Below are 19,183 nucleotides of genomic sequence, written 5' to 3'. Positions count from 1 at the left end.
CCGCCCCGCTGTGGGCTGCGGTGGCCGCCTCAGCTGCGGCCGCCGGGAGGGAGGGAGGCGGCGGCGGCGGAAGATGGCGGCGGCCGCGGCGGCGGCGCTGCGGGCCTGGTTCTGGAACGAGCGGTTCTGGTTGCCGCACAACGTGACGTGGGCGGACCTGGCCGGGGAGCCGGGCAGCGGGCTGCAGTACCCGCGGGCGGGCCACGTCCTCTCCGCCTTCCCGCTGGCGCTCGGCATCTTCGCTGTGCGGCTGCTCTTCGAGAGGTGAGCGCGGGACCGCCTCACGCCGCGGGGCTCTGAGGCGGCCGGGGCGCCGCTCGTTCCCTCCTCGGCGGCCGAGCTCCGCCGGTGTCTCTTAGCAACGGGCTGTGGAGCGGCCCCGGGCAGGGCCGGTGGCGAGGGGGGGCCCCGTTCGCCCCTCAGGCAGCGCGGAGGCCGCGGCGGGGTCTCCGCACGCGGGGTCTCTTTTTGCGTGCAAAGATGATGTTGTGTAACCGAGGGAAGACCTATCCCGAGAGCCTCGCTGTGTCTGTCGCGACATAAGCCACGAGCACGCCGGGCTCCTCGCTTCCTTGGCTTTGCATCCTTCGGGGCTCCCCCAGTGCTAGGGGTACCTTATGCTGAGGTAGCGCAAGGAAAATGTCTGGAATTCACTCGCCTGCCTTCTCCTGGGTGGGAGAAACGGCGGCCGCTGGTGTGCTTGGGTTGCTTTTGTTGTAGCCTTGTGAGTTCCTGGATGAGGAAATAAGGACTTGTTCCCATGGCCTAGTATATTATTAAACAGTTTGTGGATCCCCTGCATCTCGGGCGCGATGGAGGTGTAGCCCATCTGTATAGCTGCCCATAAGCAGGTGTAATTCGGTATCGTGTTCGTTGAGTATCCATAAACATGGTGTTAACTCTTCCCTGGGGCAGAGGTTTATCCTCCCTGCGATGTGTATCTCTCCCAGCCGCATGCAGGGCAGACTCTGTGGGTAGCAGAGATGCTAATTAGTGAAGCAGCTTATTGAGGGGAGCCGTTAGGTGAAGCAGACCAAGACACCTTGTTCAAGCACTTCACTAAAGATTGATTTCTGCAGTGAAAGCACTGAAGTACATGGAATCAGCATGTCCTCAACATAAGAAGGACATGGAACTGTTGGAACAAGTCCAGAGGAGGCCACGAGGATGAGCAGGGACTGGAGCACCTCCTGTATGGAGATAGGCTGAGGAAGTTGGGGCTGTTCAGCCTGGAGAAGAGAAGCTGCGTGGAGACCTCAGAGAAGCCCCCCAGTATCTGAAGGGGGGCTGTAGGGATGCTGGGGAGGGACTCTTCATTAGGGACTGCAGTGACAGGACAAGGGGTAACGGGTTCAAACTGAAACAGGGGAAGTTTAGATTGGATCTAAGGAGGAAATTCTTTGCTGTGAGGGTGCTGAGGCACTGGAATGGGTTGCCCAGGGAGGTTGGGAATGCTCCATCCTTGGCGGTGTTCAAGACCAGTTTGGACAGAGCCTTGGGTGATCTGGTTTAGTGTGAGGTGTCCCTGCCCATGGCAGGGGGGTTGGAACTGGGTGATCTTAAGGTCATTTCCAACTCAAACTATTCTATGATTCTATTTCAAAGCATGAAAAGGATTGCAGGACTAAAGTGAGTAGGAGCTGAGTTGGGTTGGGTTTGTGGGTTTTCTCTAAGAAGTGTGACTTTACTTGAGCTCTCAGTTAAACGAGCAGAGGGGAGTGGGGTGCAGTAAAAAGATACATGAACTGTAGAGGAAAATGAAGCAGGTCAGCAGAGCAGGAGAGAAATGCAAGAGGCCCCTTTTTTTCCCTCCATCTTATCTTTCTGTCCTCCAAAACCCACCCAGACAACTTCAGGAAACCATTGGCAGCTCAAACCAATGCAGAGGCTCCAGGCACACACATGGCAGTGCCAAAATCTCATCTCGGCTTGGTGTGCTACTGCTGGTCTTGGCCAAATGTTCGTGCTTGTCAGCAGACAAGGAAAGGAAGCTGTGAGACAGAATGATACCCCTGAAAGGGACAGTGTAGGAAGGCCTCCTCACTTCCCAGGCTCTGCTTAATTCAGGTGTCTTAGTCCGGGGAAGATGTGCAGAAGATTCTCCTTTCTCTGGAGTATGAGCTGTTAGGAGAGATCCAGTGCATCCTACCGCACCTAGTAACACAGTCCTCCTGGGAGTAGTTCATTTATCCTGATGATGTCTGCCTCCTTTGTGAAATGTGTTAATTTAGGGATGAGTCAAATGACAAATGAAGTTCTCTGCTACCCAGTAAAAACCTTGAGACTAGGGCCTGATTCCTGCCGGGGTTGTTCCTTTATTTCAGCTCTGTCTGCTCTGGTGTGTCTCCACAGGGGTACCCTGAAGTGAGAGCAGCAGCTGGGGCAGTTTCCAGTATATTTAGTTTAAAAGACAGTATTCTCTAAGAAATGCTCCTCTCTTTCCTCCTGCCGCTCTGGACATGTTAGTTCAAATTGGTCTTAACAAAACCCTGTTGTGCATCTGTCCTGATGGAGGCTTTGAGCATGATTGTGTCAAGTGTCTTCCTTGACCCACATTTGACAGTGGGACTTGATGACTCAGAACTTGAAGTCTGTACTTGTGCAGCTCTTTTGTTTTAGCTTCATTTCTTTCTTTTCTCTCTCCTTTTGCTGTAGGTCTTCAGTGTGAGGAAGTCGGTGCTTTTGTGACACCGACACCTATTTCTCTTAGCGAATGCTCCTGTGAAGTAACTTTACATCATGATGTTGGTAAAATATTAATTAGGCTGACTCTGCGTGGGCAGTATATGACTATAGAGATGAGGCAAGACTTGTAGAGGAAGGTAAAGTCCTGACTTACTGGTAGGGGGGTGGATTTTTGTGCAGGCAAGATAAAGAAGGGCTTATACTCACTGTTATTTCTCCTTGTGCATCTTGTTCCACTGCAGGCACCCCCCCCATCTCAAATAATTCCCAGGTATCTGTAAAAACCTGGAGCCTGGTATTGATCTGATGTATTTAGAATGACACTGGAATGCCCATCAGTAACATAAACTTGTTACTTGACAGGTCTGAGGAAGGATCTGCAGTGTGTGCTCAAGCTGGGGGGGGAGAAAAAAGTGATTTTTAGATGTTACTTCATTAGTACTGCTTGGAAAATGAGGGACAGTTGTGGAATGAGGTGGTTTAATCTTAGCACACTGAAGCTGACATTATGGAAAGATGAACTCTTAATTTAAGCGCATACTTTATAAAACTTAACTATTTCACAGATTGTTCTTCCTTTTCAGAGCTGTAATAGGGAGTTGAATGTTCCTTAATGAAGGGTTCTGCCCTTGGGTTTGTGAAGTACGACATGCCTGAGATGCATTTGTTATGAGTACTTGAGAAGTGTTGGTTTGTTTCAAAATCAGTCTGTCTTAACAACTAGCATGAAAAAGATGGCTTGGTAGGAGCAACAATAAGCCAGTGAGCAGATACCTGTTCAGAGAAGTGTAATGTGAGTATTGAAGTGATGCTGGTTCCTTGCAGGGAAGGTGTGGCAGTAGATTGACCTTGGGAATAGTTGCTGCAGTTACAGTTTTAGTGGAATCATAAAATAATTTAGATTAAAAGGGACCTCTGGAGGTCACCTTGTTCAGTCCTCTCCTCGCAGCAAGGCCAGTGTTAGTCAAGGCAGGTTGCTCCTGGTCTTGTGCTCTTCAGGTTTGACTGTCCCCAAGAATGGAAGTCCTTTGTTTTGCTGCTTAAACTGCTCTTGCTATGCAGACTTTTTTCTCTGTGGGACACAGCACAGACTTGCACATCTGCAACCCCATTCTGCAGCCAGAAATACAAGATGCTGCAGAGGTTTTAAGTGTGAGTTTTCCTTAATGGACACCTAAAGGAACTGGCATGTGATCTTGATGCTTTTCTGACTAACAGAATTCACTTCATATCACACCAGCAGGGTAGTAACTGGTCAAAGCAATTGGATGGTGGCTGTTCAGGGGACTCCTGAGTGTGAGCCATGCCCAGTCCTGGTGGAAGCACCTTGTGTGGCTTTTCAGGTGTCCTTCTTGTGCCATTTGCAGTTGCATTGCATGAAGCCTTTGCTTGTGGAGTTAGAGAAGCTACATTATGGCATTGAGCTAGACTTCCTTAAAAGTAGTGAAATCCAGTGCTGCCATCCTTTTTCCTTCCTGTTTCTGGGACTGGGGCTACCTCCCTTTGCTTCCATTGTTGTGACTTCTCCCTTTGCTTGTGTTGATGTCTGGCTGCTGCTGTGCACCCAGAAACGTCTGCAGGGGTGGTTTTGGTTTGCTCTTTGGTCACCCATATGCTTGACTGAGTAATGAGAGTCCTGGGCTGTATCTGTAGCGTGTGGCTTACTCTTGATTCATGTATTTTTTTCCCTTAAACCTGCTAGTGAAGGAACCTTCTACTCAGGAACAGTTTAATGCCAAGTTTGGAGGTTTCGGTGGTTCCCCTCGGCTTTGATCCCCAAACTGAATTATTCCTGCATCGTTTTTCCTGAGGAGATGCTGTTTCTTCTTTCCTTGATGCTTCAAGTTTTGAGTTCTAGGATAGTGCCAAAACTTTGTCTGGATCACTGTGAGCTTTCTTAACCATCCCTTCTCTTCTTTACTTGTTCTTCAAACTCTCCCGAGTAATACATCGATTGATTTTTAGATATTTCAGGTTTTCTCTTTTATGTGAGGGAACTGCCCCAAACTGAGCATCTTCAGGCCAGTTTGGGGTTTTTTTGAAGAGCTGTGTCACAGTGAATGAAGTAAAAATACTTGGTATCCTGTAATAGCACATGTGTACTTCGTTGTTGTGGTGGTATATCCTGTAGGAAAGAAGAGTATAAAGAGATCTGCTTTTATGGGGTCTAGCCAAATGTTTCGTAACATCAGAGCATGATTTCTGACTGGTGGTCCAGGTTATAGAGGAAGCAGTGAGCCTTTTGAGCCAAGCTAAAAGGAAATTACTCTTTCCTTTTTGTTTTATATAGATAGATGGGTGTTTTTTTTAAAGCTGTGACTGTTGAAATGAACAGGACATAGGAAGAAATGGGGCAGGAGAGTGTCTGTTAGCACTGGGGCCACAGTGGCTGTTACTTGTTTAGTGTTTTCTGAGAGCAAGGGGTGTTCCTTTAGGATTAGTCATGAGCTGCTTGTAATTTCTCAAGGGGGAAATCCCCACAACCTGTGTCTGTTCTTGGCTATTTGTTACCCAAGTACTAAGAATGTACTCCCAGGAATGACTGCTGTTGGAATCACATAGTTGTGATCCTCCTGAGTTTGAGAATCGCAGAATCATTTAATCTCTCTCCTTAAACACAAGGAGAGATGGTGACAGATGGAGTGGTTGGGAAAAGCAGTGTTTTCTGCTTGATGGCCCTCGGAGTCTGCTGAATGGGACACGTGTAATTTGTTGTCTTGTTCTCTGAAACAATCTCTGTTTAGAAGCAAAACAGATTTAATGATGCCAGTGTTGGGTCCTTTTCCAGTCAGCTTTGTGACACAGGTTCTTTGTGCTCTCTTTCTCTCAAAATGATTAAAACAACCCCCCCTTCTTTGCCCACCAACAGGAGAGAAAATCCATGTGTTCAGGTAGCACATTCCTTAGAATCCTGGGCCTCTTCTGACACAAAGGTATAGCAAATACTATGAGGTTTTTGATGTATATATCAATTTTAGTTGCAAACCCGAGGCTTGTTTTCAGAGTCTGTGCTATAACATTCAGAGAGTGTTAGATCAGCTTTTGGAGTACATGGTGCACACAGGACTGAGAGAGATGCTGAGATCTTGGGTCTTTCAGGCTGATTTCTTAGGTCTTCCTCACTCTTCCAAAGGAAACAGCCACTTTAGTTTTACCAAAGAAAAAACAAAAATCAAAACCAACCCAAAACCTGGGTCTTTCAGGAGCTGTGCCACTTGGAACTTCCCTTTTTCTCTGAGCTGTGTTGACTCCAAGGCATGTTCTAGAAATGGCATTTTGTTCCTGGTGCTGCAAGGCTCCAGCATTTTATGTTTGCTGAGGACTCCTATCAGTGATCTACTCTTACATCTCTGAGTAACGCGAATCACCCTGGGGAACACGTTCTGGTCCTTGCAAGCCAAGGACATTAAGATTTAATTCTCCTTTTAGATGTGTGTACTGTCTGCAGTTACCATTTGGACTAATGAAAGATCGTACTTCACCTCTGAAGTTTCTGTAAGCAGAGTGGAGCTTTTCAAAAGCTTTTAGGGTAGGTTTTGCAGTGGGTCATGAGTCAGGGTCCCTGTGATTGAGGCAGAGGAGGGAAATGGATGCCTGGGTTTAATCTAGCTCTTTCTTTGGAACTCTTTCAGGTTTATTGCCAAGCCATGTGCCATAAACCTTGGCATTCAAGACAGTGGACCTCACAGAGCCCAGCCCAATGCAATTTTAGAGAAAGTGTTTACATCCATCACTAAGGTGAGTCCTGCAACAAATTCTGCTAGAAATGGAGCCCTGTAAATAAGGGAGGGGGGGGAAGCTTTTTGCTTCCACTTTTCTAATTGGAGAGAAATGCATTTCACACTGTGCATGCACAATGAGGCTGCTCTTCCTTATTTTACTTTGCCTTTAGCGTGTCCTCCTTGAAGCCACATAAATCTCCTTATAGCTGACCTCTGCTTTTGTGCACAGAAGAATATCTTTTGGATATAAAAATGTTCTCCTGTTAGAAAGCTGAGAGGCTCCTTCCTTTAGTTCATGCTTTTGGCCAAATAGTAATTTCTGTAACAAGTGGTAATTCTCAGTTTCACAAAAAATTACCCAATATCTTTCACTTTCTGTTTGAAAAGTGCAACTCTCTGCCTTGAGATCTGCTCATTTGCTGGTTTTATTGGCCACTTTTGTGAATGCTTTCCTCTTATTTTTTTGCCATCTACTGTGGAATTGGACAATAGCTGTCACAGTGGAAGGCAGTTATGGAAAGTATTCAGTCAATGGGAGTGTGCTGTGATAAAGGGTAGGACATTTAATGTAGACAGTAGGTGTTTCTTTTGATTGTTTCATGGCCTTTTGCTTAAGCTGACAGTGCTCCTTCACTTCAGAATTCCACAGTTCCACACTGTCTGTTAAATGCTGACAGCAAAATCCACGCAGGCAGCATAAGAGATTTTCATTAAAGATAGCGAAATGGAAGGGTTTATGTTCTGATCCGGGGATGCTGAACTTCATCCTGAGTGGAGCAGATAAAGTGAATTGAAGGGAAATTCTACAGAGACCTTTCTAAAACTCACCTCATTGAGGCTTTGAGGTGTTTCGGTTGATGTGTGAACTGAAAAGTCCCTATGATCTGATGCCTTTTGTGGGGAGGACTTTTTCTGTCCTTGAAATTAATGTTTAGAGAACCCACGAGGACACACACTGCAGAATTTATCTGGCTTAATGAAAACAGAGCTGTGTTTAACTGTACCAGCATGCACAACCAGAATGTAGGGTAGCATTGATGCAGGGGAAGGTTTCCATTGCTGTTCTGAAACTGGAACTCTGTAAATTCTCCTTTGAGGGAGGTTCAGTGGCATTGTGGAAGTGTAGCCCAGACTGTTAAAACCAAGTAAAGTGCAGAGAGATCTGGTTGTGATGGAATTACAGGAAAGTCATGGTCTCAGTACTGAAAATCCAATGATTTTGCTTTCCAGTTGAACAGTCTGGTGACTGTTGAATCAGCATTCTGCATACTTCTTGGATTTGTGTGTAACTCAAGTAGTAAAAGGTGTTTATCATCTTTCAGTTGTAAGAGCTCCCTGGCAGAGCTTGTTAAAAGGACACTGGTCTGGCACTAACATGGCTTATCTCACCACTGGCCCGTTTTAGAGGTAGTTATCAGGTTTTCTTCACTTTATCTCTTATAAATCCATTTATGTCATTATTGAAACCACTAAACTGCCAGTAGCTTCCAGCCAGAGAACAGTGATACATTTTTTTTATTGTACAGATATTTCAGTATTCAGATTTAATTTTATTCATAAACTTTGATAGTGGAAATATCATCTCTATGATGCCCCTTTGGAATATAGAAAAAACTAGTGTGCTAGACCAGCTCTTCCTTTACAGCATCCCTAAACTTGCAGTGAGTAGCAACCCTTAAATGCAGTCCTGCGTTCTGAACTGTTTGAATTGATGGGCAGGTTTCAACAGGTAGGACAGGACATTTTAAAAGCTCCTCCCCCCAAATTAAGAAGCAGAACAATTGCATTCTTTGTTGTGATGTGCTGTCAGGTGATGAAATATTAAACCAAAAGCATTCTGAATAATTAAGTAATTAGTGGCTTATGGAGGTTAAACTTGAATGAACATATGTGGCAACTGGTGCTTACTTCTAGTCCATACTAGCGCCTTGCTACTGCGTGTGTTCTATGTGTTTCATTTCTGTCATAGCACAGAGGAGATCTTGGGCTGAAAGGAGATTAAGAAATAGGAGAAATGACACTTGTTCTGTTTTCCTTCAGTCTCCAGATGGAAGGAGGTTAGAAGGCCTCTCAAAGCAGCTGGACTGGGATGTTCGGAAGATCCAGCGCTGGTTTCGTCACCGGAGGAACCAGGACAAGCCCACCACCCTCACTAAATTTTGTGAGAGCATGTATGTTTGTGCAGAGGCCAAGATGTGGCTTCATCCTAAAGCTCCAGCTCTGTTCTCTTTTCTCACTGGAACTGTGGTCAGCCGCTCATTTAAACTGGGGTTGGCTGCTGGAAGAGAAATTCTTGTATAAGCAAATGAAAGAAGTTAGGAGGGCTTTTTAGAATTCAGTATTCTCAAATGCTTTGTGTATGTGCATGAGGGACCAGAACACACGTACAGGAGTTACTCCTGTCAATGGCGAGCAGCTTTAGATAGTGGGACCAGGTTGCCCAAAGAAGTGGTGAATGCTCCATCCCTGGCAGTGTTCAAGGCCAGGTTGGACGGGGCTTGGAGCAGCCTGGTCTAGTGGAAGGTGTTCCTGCCCATGCAGGGGGGTTGGAACTGGCTGAACTTAAGGTCCTTTCCACCCCAAACCATTCTGTCATTCTATGATGAGCTCCTTAATACCCTGTAGTGCACACGTGTGCATGCATGCACAGCTTGAGGAATTACACTGAAAATAGATCTGCTCTCTGCACAGTTATGTTGTAGACCAGCGTTTGCTCCCAGACAGAATGACCTTGTGGCTTCCACAAGGATGCATATACTTTTATAGAGACACTTCTTGGATTCCTGTTCTTTTCATTTCAGTTCATTCTTTTGGTCTGTGTTTCTTTCTGAATGCTTGCCGTGACCTCTGTTAGTGTAGTAGCATCTGAATATTTTTTTCCTGACTTATTTCTTCTGTGCTGGTTTCTTTCCTTTCCAGTAACTTTCTTCATATTAATTCTTCCCCCAGTATGGTTTTGTCTACTTAAAGCCACAAGGTAAGAGGGACAAATACATGTATTAGGATACCTTCTGGATAACAATGACTTACCTTGTTCTTATCTCATTATTGCATATTAAAGATACGAATGATGCATGTTCACAAGCTTTATTTCAAGCTTGGCTGTTGATGCAAACTCATGCGGTGTGAAAGCTCTGAAATAGGTTTATCCTTACATGAAGTGTTGACAAATGAAGCATTACTTTGGTGGGTAAAAGCTTTTCAGATATCAGAATTGGGGGTGTTTTTCACAATTGTTCCAGTTTTTGTTCTGAATGTTAATGAGAAGCTATTTCCATTTCGTAAATGTCATTTTTGCTTCTTTTTCCAGGTGGAGATTTACATTTTATTTATGTATATTTTTTTATGGAATCAGATTTCTCTGGACGGTGAGTTGCTCTCTCACCCCCCTGTTGTTGTCCTGTGTGACATGCAGCTGGGCTATGCTTGCCCTGCTGAAATTGAGGGGTTTCACTACCTGGGTCACTTCTGTGCTTGCACCCAGCTTTAAACAAGGGGGAGTTAGTGGTGGTTGTCATCCTTCTGTCCCTCATTTGAGATCTGGGGTTTCTGTTTAAGGACCTTCTTTACAGGAAAGCTTCTGTACAGCTCTGTCATTAGACAAAATGTCCTGCTACCCCAGTATGGGATAGAACTGGGTAGGTATTTTTGCTATGGAGAGCTGCTTTTGTATTTCCTCATCTGCCTCCTGAAGGGAAACAGTTTCATCATTTTGGGTCTTTATTGTTATTAGAGCTGTATGATTATTCATTGAATTTCCACTGCAGTTTAACTTGCCTTTGACTGCAGAAAGAATGTTTTACATCCCTAGGGTGTTGTAGAATAAATCTAAGCCTGAATGGTAAAATCAAGATTAAAATTCAGTGAAACAATACTGCAGTGGTCAACTGCCATGGATAATAGGACAGAAAAGCCCAATAGAGTAGTAACTTATCTTTTTCCCTTTAGGCACCCTGGTTTTGGGACACACGACAGTGCTGGTACAACTACCCTTTTCAGGTAGGAGAGAAACACTGAGTAGATCCCAAATTGGTGCACAATTACAGGGTTTTTTTCTTTAATGATTGAATTGAAACTCCACTGAAAGCAGATTAAAACTCAGTGGGTTTGAGTGCTGCTCCTTATTCTGTGGGGTGGAGCCCGCAACCTAGTCAGCATTCTAGTGAGTGAATGGCCATCCCTTTTGAAAGGTGCAGAGATGGCATTTACTTGTTATGTCTTCAGATCCTGGTTAGCTTTGTCAAGAGCAGTGTTTCCTCAGCTACAGCTGACTCTGTTCATATTCGTTTTATGTTTAGCTGGTGCTGAGATAATTAAAACTGGAAGAATAAAAGGCATTAAAATTACACGGGTAACTTATGTGCAGTGTTGTTTTCATGATGCAGCAAATATGGTTGCATAGAGGTCAGCAAGTCTGTTTCAGTACCCTGTTTGCCTAATCCAGGAAGCTGGAGTATGAGTTGTAAATATTGACAAGGGAATCTTGCTCCATTTGAGCAAAGCTCAAACACACAACTATGTTGGTGTGACTAAGCCTAGAGTAAGTGTGCTTAAGCTGGTTTTCACTAAACCTTAATTCTGGATCTTTTAAGTTATGCCTCAGCATTCTGGAGGAACAGAGTGGGATGGGAAGGAGAAAGTCAATTTTAATGTACATTTTGAAGTGCTTTTTCTTCTAACTGTGCTATCTTTGTTTTCCAGCCTCTAACATCCAGGCTTTATTATTACTATATCTTGGAGCTGGCCTTCTATTGGTCTCTCATGTTTTCTCAGTTTACAGACATTAAACGGAAGGTGAGATTAAGCAGAATTGCACTAACCTCTTTGCTAAGTAGGCAGGACTAACAAAGAAGTAAAGTTAAAGCATAGTAATAGCTGTATTTTCTTCTTCTTTTACATCTTTGAGTACCCTACCTCCTTCTGTAATTGCTAGCCTGGCCTGGGAAAAAAGGAGGAGTGAGGCTGCTATGCAACCTGGTATAGCCTTGAGAGTCCCTTTCACCTTCCAGGGGAAAGAACAGAATCACTCAGGAGTTCCCAATCAAAAGTTAACAAATCATTGCAGAAAGATAGATTTAATTAGAAGGCTGGCAAGAAAGCATGAAAATGAGGTGCTTGAAGCATCCCTTGCTGAGCTGGGTGAGGAAATGGCAAACACTAAAGCAGTAATAAATGTGTGTAGCAGAATGGTGACTGGTGGTGATTGCTGGAATCAAATTGACTGTGAAGCCAAAAATAAGGGCTGTATGTTGTCCTGTCACTCTTTTCAGTGGGGTCTGCAGGCATATTTATCCTTGTGCCTGTGCATGCAGAGTTCTGACTTCACAGGAGCACAAATGCTGCGAGAGACCTTTCTGGAGCCTTTAGAGATGATGGTTGATGGTGTGTGATGAGCTGTGCTTTATATAAAGTGGAGTGAGTCTGACCTAAAGTAATCCTCTTATCCCAGTTAGTTTTGTGGCTCTGTTCCAAACGTTTGTATTTGTTTGTCAGCCCAACTAATTTTTCTTCTGTTTCCAGGACTTCCTGATCATGTTTGTCCATCATTTGGCCACAATTGGACTTATTACATTCTCTTATATGAATAATATGGTGCGGGTTGGAACTCTGGTGCTGTGTCTCCATGATGCATCAGATTTCCTTTTAGAGGTGAGTTGCCTTTTGGCTCTCTGCATACCTGATGCCAGTGTGCTCTCAGGGGAGCAAGCTGACTTTGCCATTCTTGATAAGCTGCATTAAATATGGCATAAAACTTGTGCTGCTGATCCTGCCTTGTCAGCTTTACCTCCTAACTGCTTTAGTGCTGAGAATAATCCCTAAATATTCCAAACCCCTGATAAATGGGATAGCTTGAAGGATTTTGAAGCTCTACGGCCTGGTAATTACATGACTTGTACAAAGAGAATCATATTCTCCTGTTTCTTGTGTCTTTTAGGCTGCAAAGCTAGCCAATTATGCCAAGTACCAACGTCTGTGTGATGCTTTCTTCATGCTCTTTGGTGTCGTATTCATTGTTACACGGTTGGGCATTTATCCTTTCTGGTAAGCATCTGGAGCTGGAAGGTCTTGTTTGTTCTTCCAGTCCTTCAAGCACAGCCTTTGTATTTAGGCTTCTTGCAAGCATTCTGCCTGTCCCTTAAGGCAGCCTGAAGGTGCAGACAGCCCATGTACTGTTTGGAGCAGTATGTTCAACTTAGGAGTGTGAAGAAACCTCTCAACTGAGGGAGTGTGAAAAGCAACTAGAATCCTAATCATAGAATGGTTTGGGTTGGAAAGGACCTTAAAATCATCCAGTTCCAAGCCCCCTACCATGAGCAGGGACACCTCACACTAAACTAGGTCACCCAGGGCTCTGATTCTTACAACACTCCTGTCCTATCCTTGTGCCGTGACTGTGCAGAGTCTGAAATAGGTCTTGGGTTTCTTGGGAGGTAAAACCCTGGCTAAATGGCTTAGGGCAAATCATCCTGTAATGAGATTTCCTTTCATAACGACGGGTTAGGCTTGGTGAGGTGGTTCTGTTGCTGAGCTCTTACTCATTTCTTGATTCTGTTGAAACAGTGTGGTGAAAATTTGGTTACACCTGATTACTACCTGGTTTCTTTCAGGTTTACTGCATATATTTCTTTTCTGGGCACTGGGCAGCTTGCATTCCCATTCTTTTTTGGTGCCTTGATGGTAGGCAGAAACAATACACTTTGAGATCAGGGTTGCAATAAAAGCTCTTGCTTGTTTTCCAGTAAGTGCACCAAAGGAGTCAGGATAAGGAGGAGCTTTAATGCTTCCATCTTCATAAGCTCCTTCCAGTGACAGATGAGATCTTGCCATTGTTTTTATAGCTGTTTGTCATGAGGTGATGCTTTTGCATCATGCTATTGCTCAGCAGTCCTGTAAATCTTTAATGTATTTTCCACTGGCTGTAATGTAATCCCTCAGCTTTGCAGAGGAACCTGGCAGGCTTGCAGCAGTGCTGCAGACCCTGTGCTATTCCACTTCAGGATATTCCCTTCTCTGATTAGTAGTATAAAACTTCGACAGTTCTCTGGAATTGCATTCAAGTCATCCATACACTGGCTATGAGTTAGAAGCTTCAAGAGCAGCATTTTGGGGACTTGGGTTCTTCTCTGCAAGGTTTGTTTTTCTTGTGAGATGTTAAAAGCAGTGTGAAATTAATGACATCTTTAGAGGTTTCTCCATACCCCTTTACTTCATAAAATCTAAAGTGTTTATTAAATGACCTAAGTACTGGCAGTAACTCCCAGCTACAAGAAGAGCACAACAGTCATGAAAGCAAGCACAAAGCTGTAGCCATAAACCAGTTTCTAGTTCTCCAGCTTGGCAGGAGAAACCTATAAACGTCTGAGGGAAGAGAACAGCACACAGGGAGGGAGGGAGGCCTACTGGGAACAAAATTCCTTCCTCATCTTTAAATATGGGTGAAGACTGCCCAGGTATGAACGTGTTAACAGTTGTTTTGATGACCAGTGCAGCTTGACATCACTTCCTGTAAGGTTCTTATAAATGCTCATGCTTTGGAGAAGGAAATTGGCAGCAGGTCTGGATGTGTGACCAGATTGCAGAACACTCACATCTCCCGTGTTTGTTGCTCAGTTCAACTGTTTCTAATTAGCTTTAGTCTGTCTCCTAACTCTGGCAAGAGACAAGCTGCATCACTGCACTGACAGGAGCAAAGGCAAAGCAACAGATGCTTAAATGAGCTACAAACTGGTGTGCATCTGGTCAGGCATCTTTATGTAGAGCTGTATTCCCAGCACAGCCCATGTGTAATGCATTTCTGGATCTCTTTTAGGATTTTGAATACAACCCTATTTGAAAGCTGGGAGTTGATTGGTCCATACCCTTCGTGGTGGCTCTTCAATGGGCTCTTGGTGACTTTGCAGATCCTGCATATCATCTGGTCTTATCTCATCATTCGCACTGCCTACAAGGCCCTCATGCGGGGAAAGGTAAGGTTGCTGGCCACTGGCTTGGGACCCCTTTCCTACAAGCCCTCTTAAAGCAATCATGAGGAGCTGGGCCCTTCAGTGAGGGCTGGTGCTGGTTCTTGACCTGCTTGCCTCAGGAATGCTTTGTAGAGCAGCAGGTTTTTACCTTGGGTGCTCTGCAGACTTGAATTGCCAGGTGTGTACCAAGAGGATGTGTTCCTCTGTTCTGGTCATGCAGGGAAACAACACCATTTTCTAGCGTGTTCAGATGTTGTAATGATGATGATGTTTTAAAGGTGATAGTAGGCTCTTTTTCTGAACAACCATACAGGATGCTTTCCAACTTCAGCTGGTTCTTGGGATATAATGGGAGTTCTGCATCTTCCACTTCTTAGCACTAAGGCAGCTTCTGGCTGTCACAGCAGGCCAGGCATTGAGCTACAGCATGCAGAGGAGAAAGGGTTATCAGAAATGCTGTGGTTTGCTGGTTGTCACTGGGCTGATGTGGTGCAGTCTGCGTTCAGTCCTGAGTATTCCAATTCTAAGTTGGTTTGGGAGTTTTAGGGAGAGGGAAGGTGAAACAACAGCAGCTGGTTCACAACACACACTGCCCCAGGAGTGAACCGTGCTGACTTCCAGCAGCAACCTCAGTTGCCAGGCAAAAAGGTGACTTCAGCTGAAGTAGCATGAAACGGAGCAAGCCAGGCTGGAAACTAATTTCACACCCAGCCTAAACATCACGAGAAGCCACTTCCTTTGCAGCTGCCAGAGAGCAACAGCCAATCTCCTAGCACAAATGCCTTTGCTTTTATTTTAATCAGATCCTTGGTATTTTGATCTGAGTTTCTCTGATGACTCTGCTTGGTTTCACTTCTTAGCTGCCCCTACACATGGAATGTAAGCTTGAAAAATACATGGTAGTTGTCTGAGGCAGTATGTACGTAATCTGAGGCAGTATATACATAATCTTTATATCTGCTCCCCATAGCTGCTACTGCAAATGTCTTATTTTCTGCCTGTTTCTGTAGCCTGAGGTCTACATCTTCCTTGGTTCTCTCCTGTCCAGGTGACCTAGCCAGTGAAAGGACTCTAAGCTCTGTCTTCTTCATTCTTTCTTCCTTTTCTCTGTGCCAGATTGGAGCTGGACAGTTTCATCCTTTGCATGTAAGTGTGATCTGTGCTTCTGGTTGTTCGCTGAAACGCACCTGTGGCTGTTTCCAGGCTAAGACAAAAGCAAAGACGTGGTCTTGGGGCTTTAAATGGCTGGTACCTTCTCTTAAAATGCTTCTCTCCCTGGCTGACAGAGTGCTGGTTCTCATAGTTATGCTAAAATGCAGCTTTTTCCAAAGGTCAGAGCAGTGTCCTGGGGTTTGTTCTTATCTGCCTTCAGCAGGTTGCATGACCTTCACCTTTTTGCTTTTCTACGCACACAGCGACTCTGATACCTGTCTCATGAACACTGTGCTGAGTGGAAGAGCACAGGAGCAATGCAGTGCTGTTTGCTAGAAGGAGTAAAGCAGTCACTTGTCCCCCAAATAATGGGGAAAGTTTCCAGGGATTTCAGCTTCCTTCCAGTGACTCTTTGAGCTTCCAGCCTAGCAGGAGAACAGGGCAAGATAGCAGAAGTTCTGGCAAGAGACAGAAGCCAGGACATCCAACAGGGCTGTCAGAACCAGTCCTGGAGATCATTGACTTTACCTGGCTTTCCTCCAGATCTTCCTTTGAGTTCAAAAACTTCCTGCCTGCTGCTGTTCAAAAGCCCTAGCCCTGACTTAGGGCAGAGTAGGGTGAAACCCTTGGAAAGGACTAAGTGCTTCACCTATTAAGTAAATGAGGGCTATTAGCTGCAAAAGCGTGAAGAACCTGCCTTGGGGTATGCAAAGCACAGGCTGCTCACCACAGGCTGCTGAGCGCTGGTGAGTTTATGGCTTTGGCTCCCTGCCACCAACCGAAGTGCTTGTTTGCAGTTGGGGCCGGGTTTATGATCTCTTCCTTCACCTTCTGGTGTGGTGGCTCTGTGCTGGTACAGTGCCCTCCTGCGGCATCCGCAGCGGCTGGCACCAGAGCGTGCCTGAGTCTGCTTCAGAAGGTTCAAAACCCCACATGCAAAAGAAATTCAGCTGGGTTTGAGGGCAGTCCTTTAACTGAAGGCATAACTCTGCAAAGCAGGTCTAGATCTCAGGGCTGAGATGCTCCTTTTGCTCCTGAGCGGGTGTTTGGTGGAAGGGATAGTTGTCATTGTTTGGACACTGGGCTACAGAATAAGCTTCTGCTTGTAAATGAGTTCTCCTGTGTGAACCACAAGCTGTGAGAATGGGAGGCACTTTGTGCAAACAGTGATGTGATAAATACAGCTGGTTAATTTTTAAAGTCTCCAAGGCACTCCCTCTAGGACAGAATGTTCTCTCTCCAACTGCTGTATAGATCCATGGGCTTTGAGCATCACAGAACTCATTATACTGCGAGAAGTTGAGTGATTCAAAACAAGTGTGTTGGTTGGAAAAGTGGCCTTTAGCCCATCTAGAATGAACAAGAACAGCCAAATAGTGCCCTCTGATCTGGAAAGTGCTTCTAGAGATGTAGAGTATTTGGAGCATGGGACTCCCATTTCCAAATTGTCCCTTTCTGTGTGTGTGTCTTGCATTCTGTATGTGATTCCCTCTTGGGAGCTTGAAGGGATTCAGGATCAAATGTTCAGTGTAACTGAAGCTGGTTCATCACATGGATGCAACCTTCTAATTACTGTTTCCTGTGAATTTTTCATCCTCCTTTTCCCCCCATGCCACTGCCCCATTTCCTTTTGAAATGCTCAGGTATCCAAAGATGACCGCAGTGATGTGGAGAGCAGCTCTGAAGAGGAGGAGGTGACCTCCAACAGCACAAAAGGAGTTTTCAGCACTTCAAGTAATGGCTCCAACTGCATTAATGGTCATGTGGCTGGTGGGCAGTGGACAGAGGACGAGTAAGGCTGTGGGTTGGCCTAGAGCAAACACGAACTTGTCTTTAAATATCTAGGTGTGTTGAGCTCCACATTCCCAAGTGATCTTTAATCAAGATACCCCTTCCCCAGAAACCTCCAGCAAATCTGAAATGGGCACAGTCCAGACCAGTCAGAGGCTTTGCACAGCCAAAGGGATAAAGCCAATGACTTAGGGCAAAAACGAAGCTGCAGATTTCACTTCAAGCCATTTTGTACTTAAATCTTAGACCCATCGATATCTGCAGAGGTGTCTTTGTGACAAACTGGTTTTTACTAGGATCAACTCAAGGTGGAAGGAGTTTGGACTCAGCTGGCTGCTGACCACAGGAGGGGTCTGCTGCCATTCCAGTGATGGTTTGCTCCAGCACAGGCTCTGCATTATCTCCCCGATGCACTCCAGAAACCACTTCAGAGCATGGAGAACGTGGGGTCCTGTGGTTCCATGTCCAAGCTACCCCGGCTGTGGCTTGGGTACATTCATTCTCAGCCCTGCTGTGAGCACTCTGGACTCCAGCCCAGCTTTGAACTGGACCAGGCTACACCAGAAACGTTCTAACTTGCCATCAGGGTGCTCTATGTGAAGGTTGTCACTTAGCTCCCTGCTGTCGTGAGGGACCAGGCCAGCATTTGCTGCCTACTTCGGTGCTGCAAGCCCCTCTGTGAAGTCTTGACTACAGCCTTCTGAGATGGGGAGGGAGGTTGTTCATTGCCTCTGAGACAACTATCACAATACATGCCTTTTAAATTCATGTCTTTTCTGTTGCAACTGGTGGTTTTGAAGACTTCCCTAGACCTGCTGGACACGGTTGGCTAAGCTGGGACTTGAGGCTGGACCAGTACTGGTGGGCTGTGTTTCCCCAAAATAAGATGGTTTGGACCTGCTTGACTGTACTCTTGAGACAGGAGGCAATGTTGCTGCTCTGGTTTTGCAACTGTTATGGAGGAATCCCTGGGCTGGAGAGGCAGCCCCACCACAGGCTTTGCTTTTTTGGTCTCTTTATTTTTTACTTAATGGTACTTGGGGGCAATGGAGGACCTGTGTCAATCATGAGCAGAAGTTTGGAAACTTCTTGAGTTGTTACCATTTTATACCATTGTTTACTCTTATCTCCAATTAAAAGATGCTTCAGAAATGTCACTGATGTGGTTCAGTGTGAGACCTACAATCAAGGATGGGGTCTGGCCTTTTGCTGGGATGCTGAGCAGCTGCCCTACTGCCTGAGGCTGGGAGGCAGCGTTTTAAGACTCACAGGTACCTGGTTTTAGGGTGTCACCATCCCACTTTGGGCACACAGAGCACCAGTTTGGGGTGTTACTGTGCCGTTTTGGACACGTAACACTGTTTTGGGGTGTAACCATGCCATTTTGGGCACACACAGCACCAGTTCTGGGTGTCAACACACTGTTTTGGGCACACACGGCACCATTTTGGGGTGTCACCATGCCATATTGGGCACATAGCACTGTTCTGGGGTGTCGCCACACCATTTTGGGCACACTGTTCTGGGATGTCACCATGCCATTTTGGGCACACACAGCAGCATTTTGGGGTGTCATCGTGCCATTTTGGGCACACATAGCACTGTTCTGGGGTGTCACAACACCGTTTTGGGCACACAGTACCGCTTTGGGGTGTCACCATGCCATTTTGGGCACACACAGCACCATTTTGGGGTGTCACAACACCATTTTGGGCACACACAGCACCATTTTGGGGTGTCACCATGCCATTTTGGGCACACAGAGCACGGCCCCACCCTTGTCCGTTTTCATTATATTTTATTATACATATTTATAACGGTTTTTATCGTGCTCCACTCCCTCCACCAGCCGGGCAGGCCCTCGGCCGG

General features: G+C 45.6%; 1 protein-coding gene across 7 annotated transcripts; it reads left to right on the top strand.

Annotated features, from left to right (window-relative positions):
* The first annotated feature begins 3 nt into the window (after positions 1–3).
* On the top strand, positions 4–18,466 carry CERS5 (ceramide synthase 5). 7 transcript variants are annotated; one of them, XR_009966893.1, is made up of 11 exons: positions 4–264; positions 6,318–6,423; positions 8,448–8,578; positions 9,718–9,775; positions 10,356–10,406; positions 11,109–11,201; positions 11,928–12,056; positions 12,343–12,449; positions 14,218–14,374; positions 15,420–15,517; positions 17,167–17,306. XR_009966893.1 is itself a non-coding variant. In XM_062630016.1 (11 exons), exons 1-11 carry the CDS (start codon positions 74–76, stop codon positions 17,317–17,319), a joined length of 1,224 nt encoding a protein of 407 aa, XP_062486000.1. In that variant the 5' UTR covers positions 4–73; the 3' UTR covers positions 17,320–18,466. The 7 variants fall into 7 exon arrangements, 6 of the variants coding, with proteins under 6 accessions (XP_062486000.1, XP_062486001.1, XP_062485996.1 ...); XM_062630016.1 differs by lacking the exon at positions 15,420–15,517 and adding an exon at positions 9,327–9,384 and having other exon boundaries at positions 8,448–8,568; positions 17,167–18,466; XM_062630017.1 differs by having other exon boundaries at positions 15,488–15,517; positions 17,167–18,466.
* The last annotated feature ends 717 nt before the right edge of the window (positions 18,467–19,183 follow it).

The sequence above is a fragment of the Pezoporus occidentalis genome, unplaced genomic scaffold (genome assembly GCF_034315485.1).
Source record: "Pezoporus occidentalis ecotype Australia unplaced genomic scaffold, CSIRO_AGI_Poc_V1 ctg345, whole genome shotgun sequence".
Lineage (NCBI taxonomy): Eukaryota > Metazoa > Chordata > Aves > Psittaciformes > Psittacidae > Pezoporus > Pezoporus occidentalis.
This window is presented reverse-complemented; position numbering and strand designations above follow the sequence as displayed.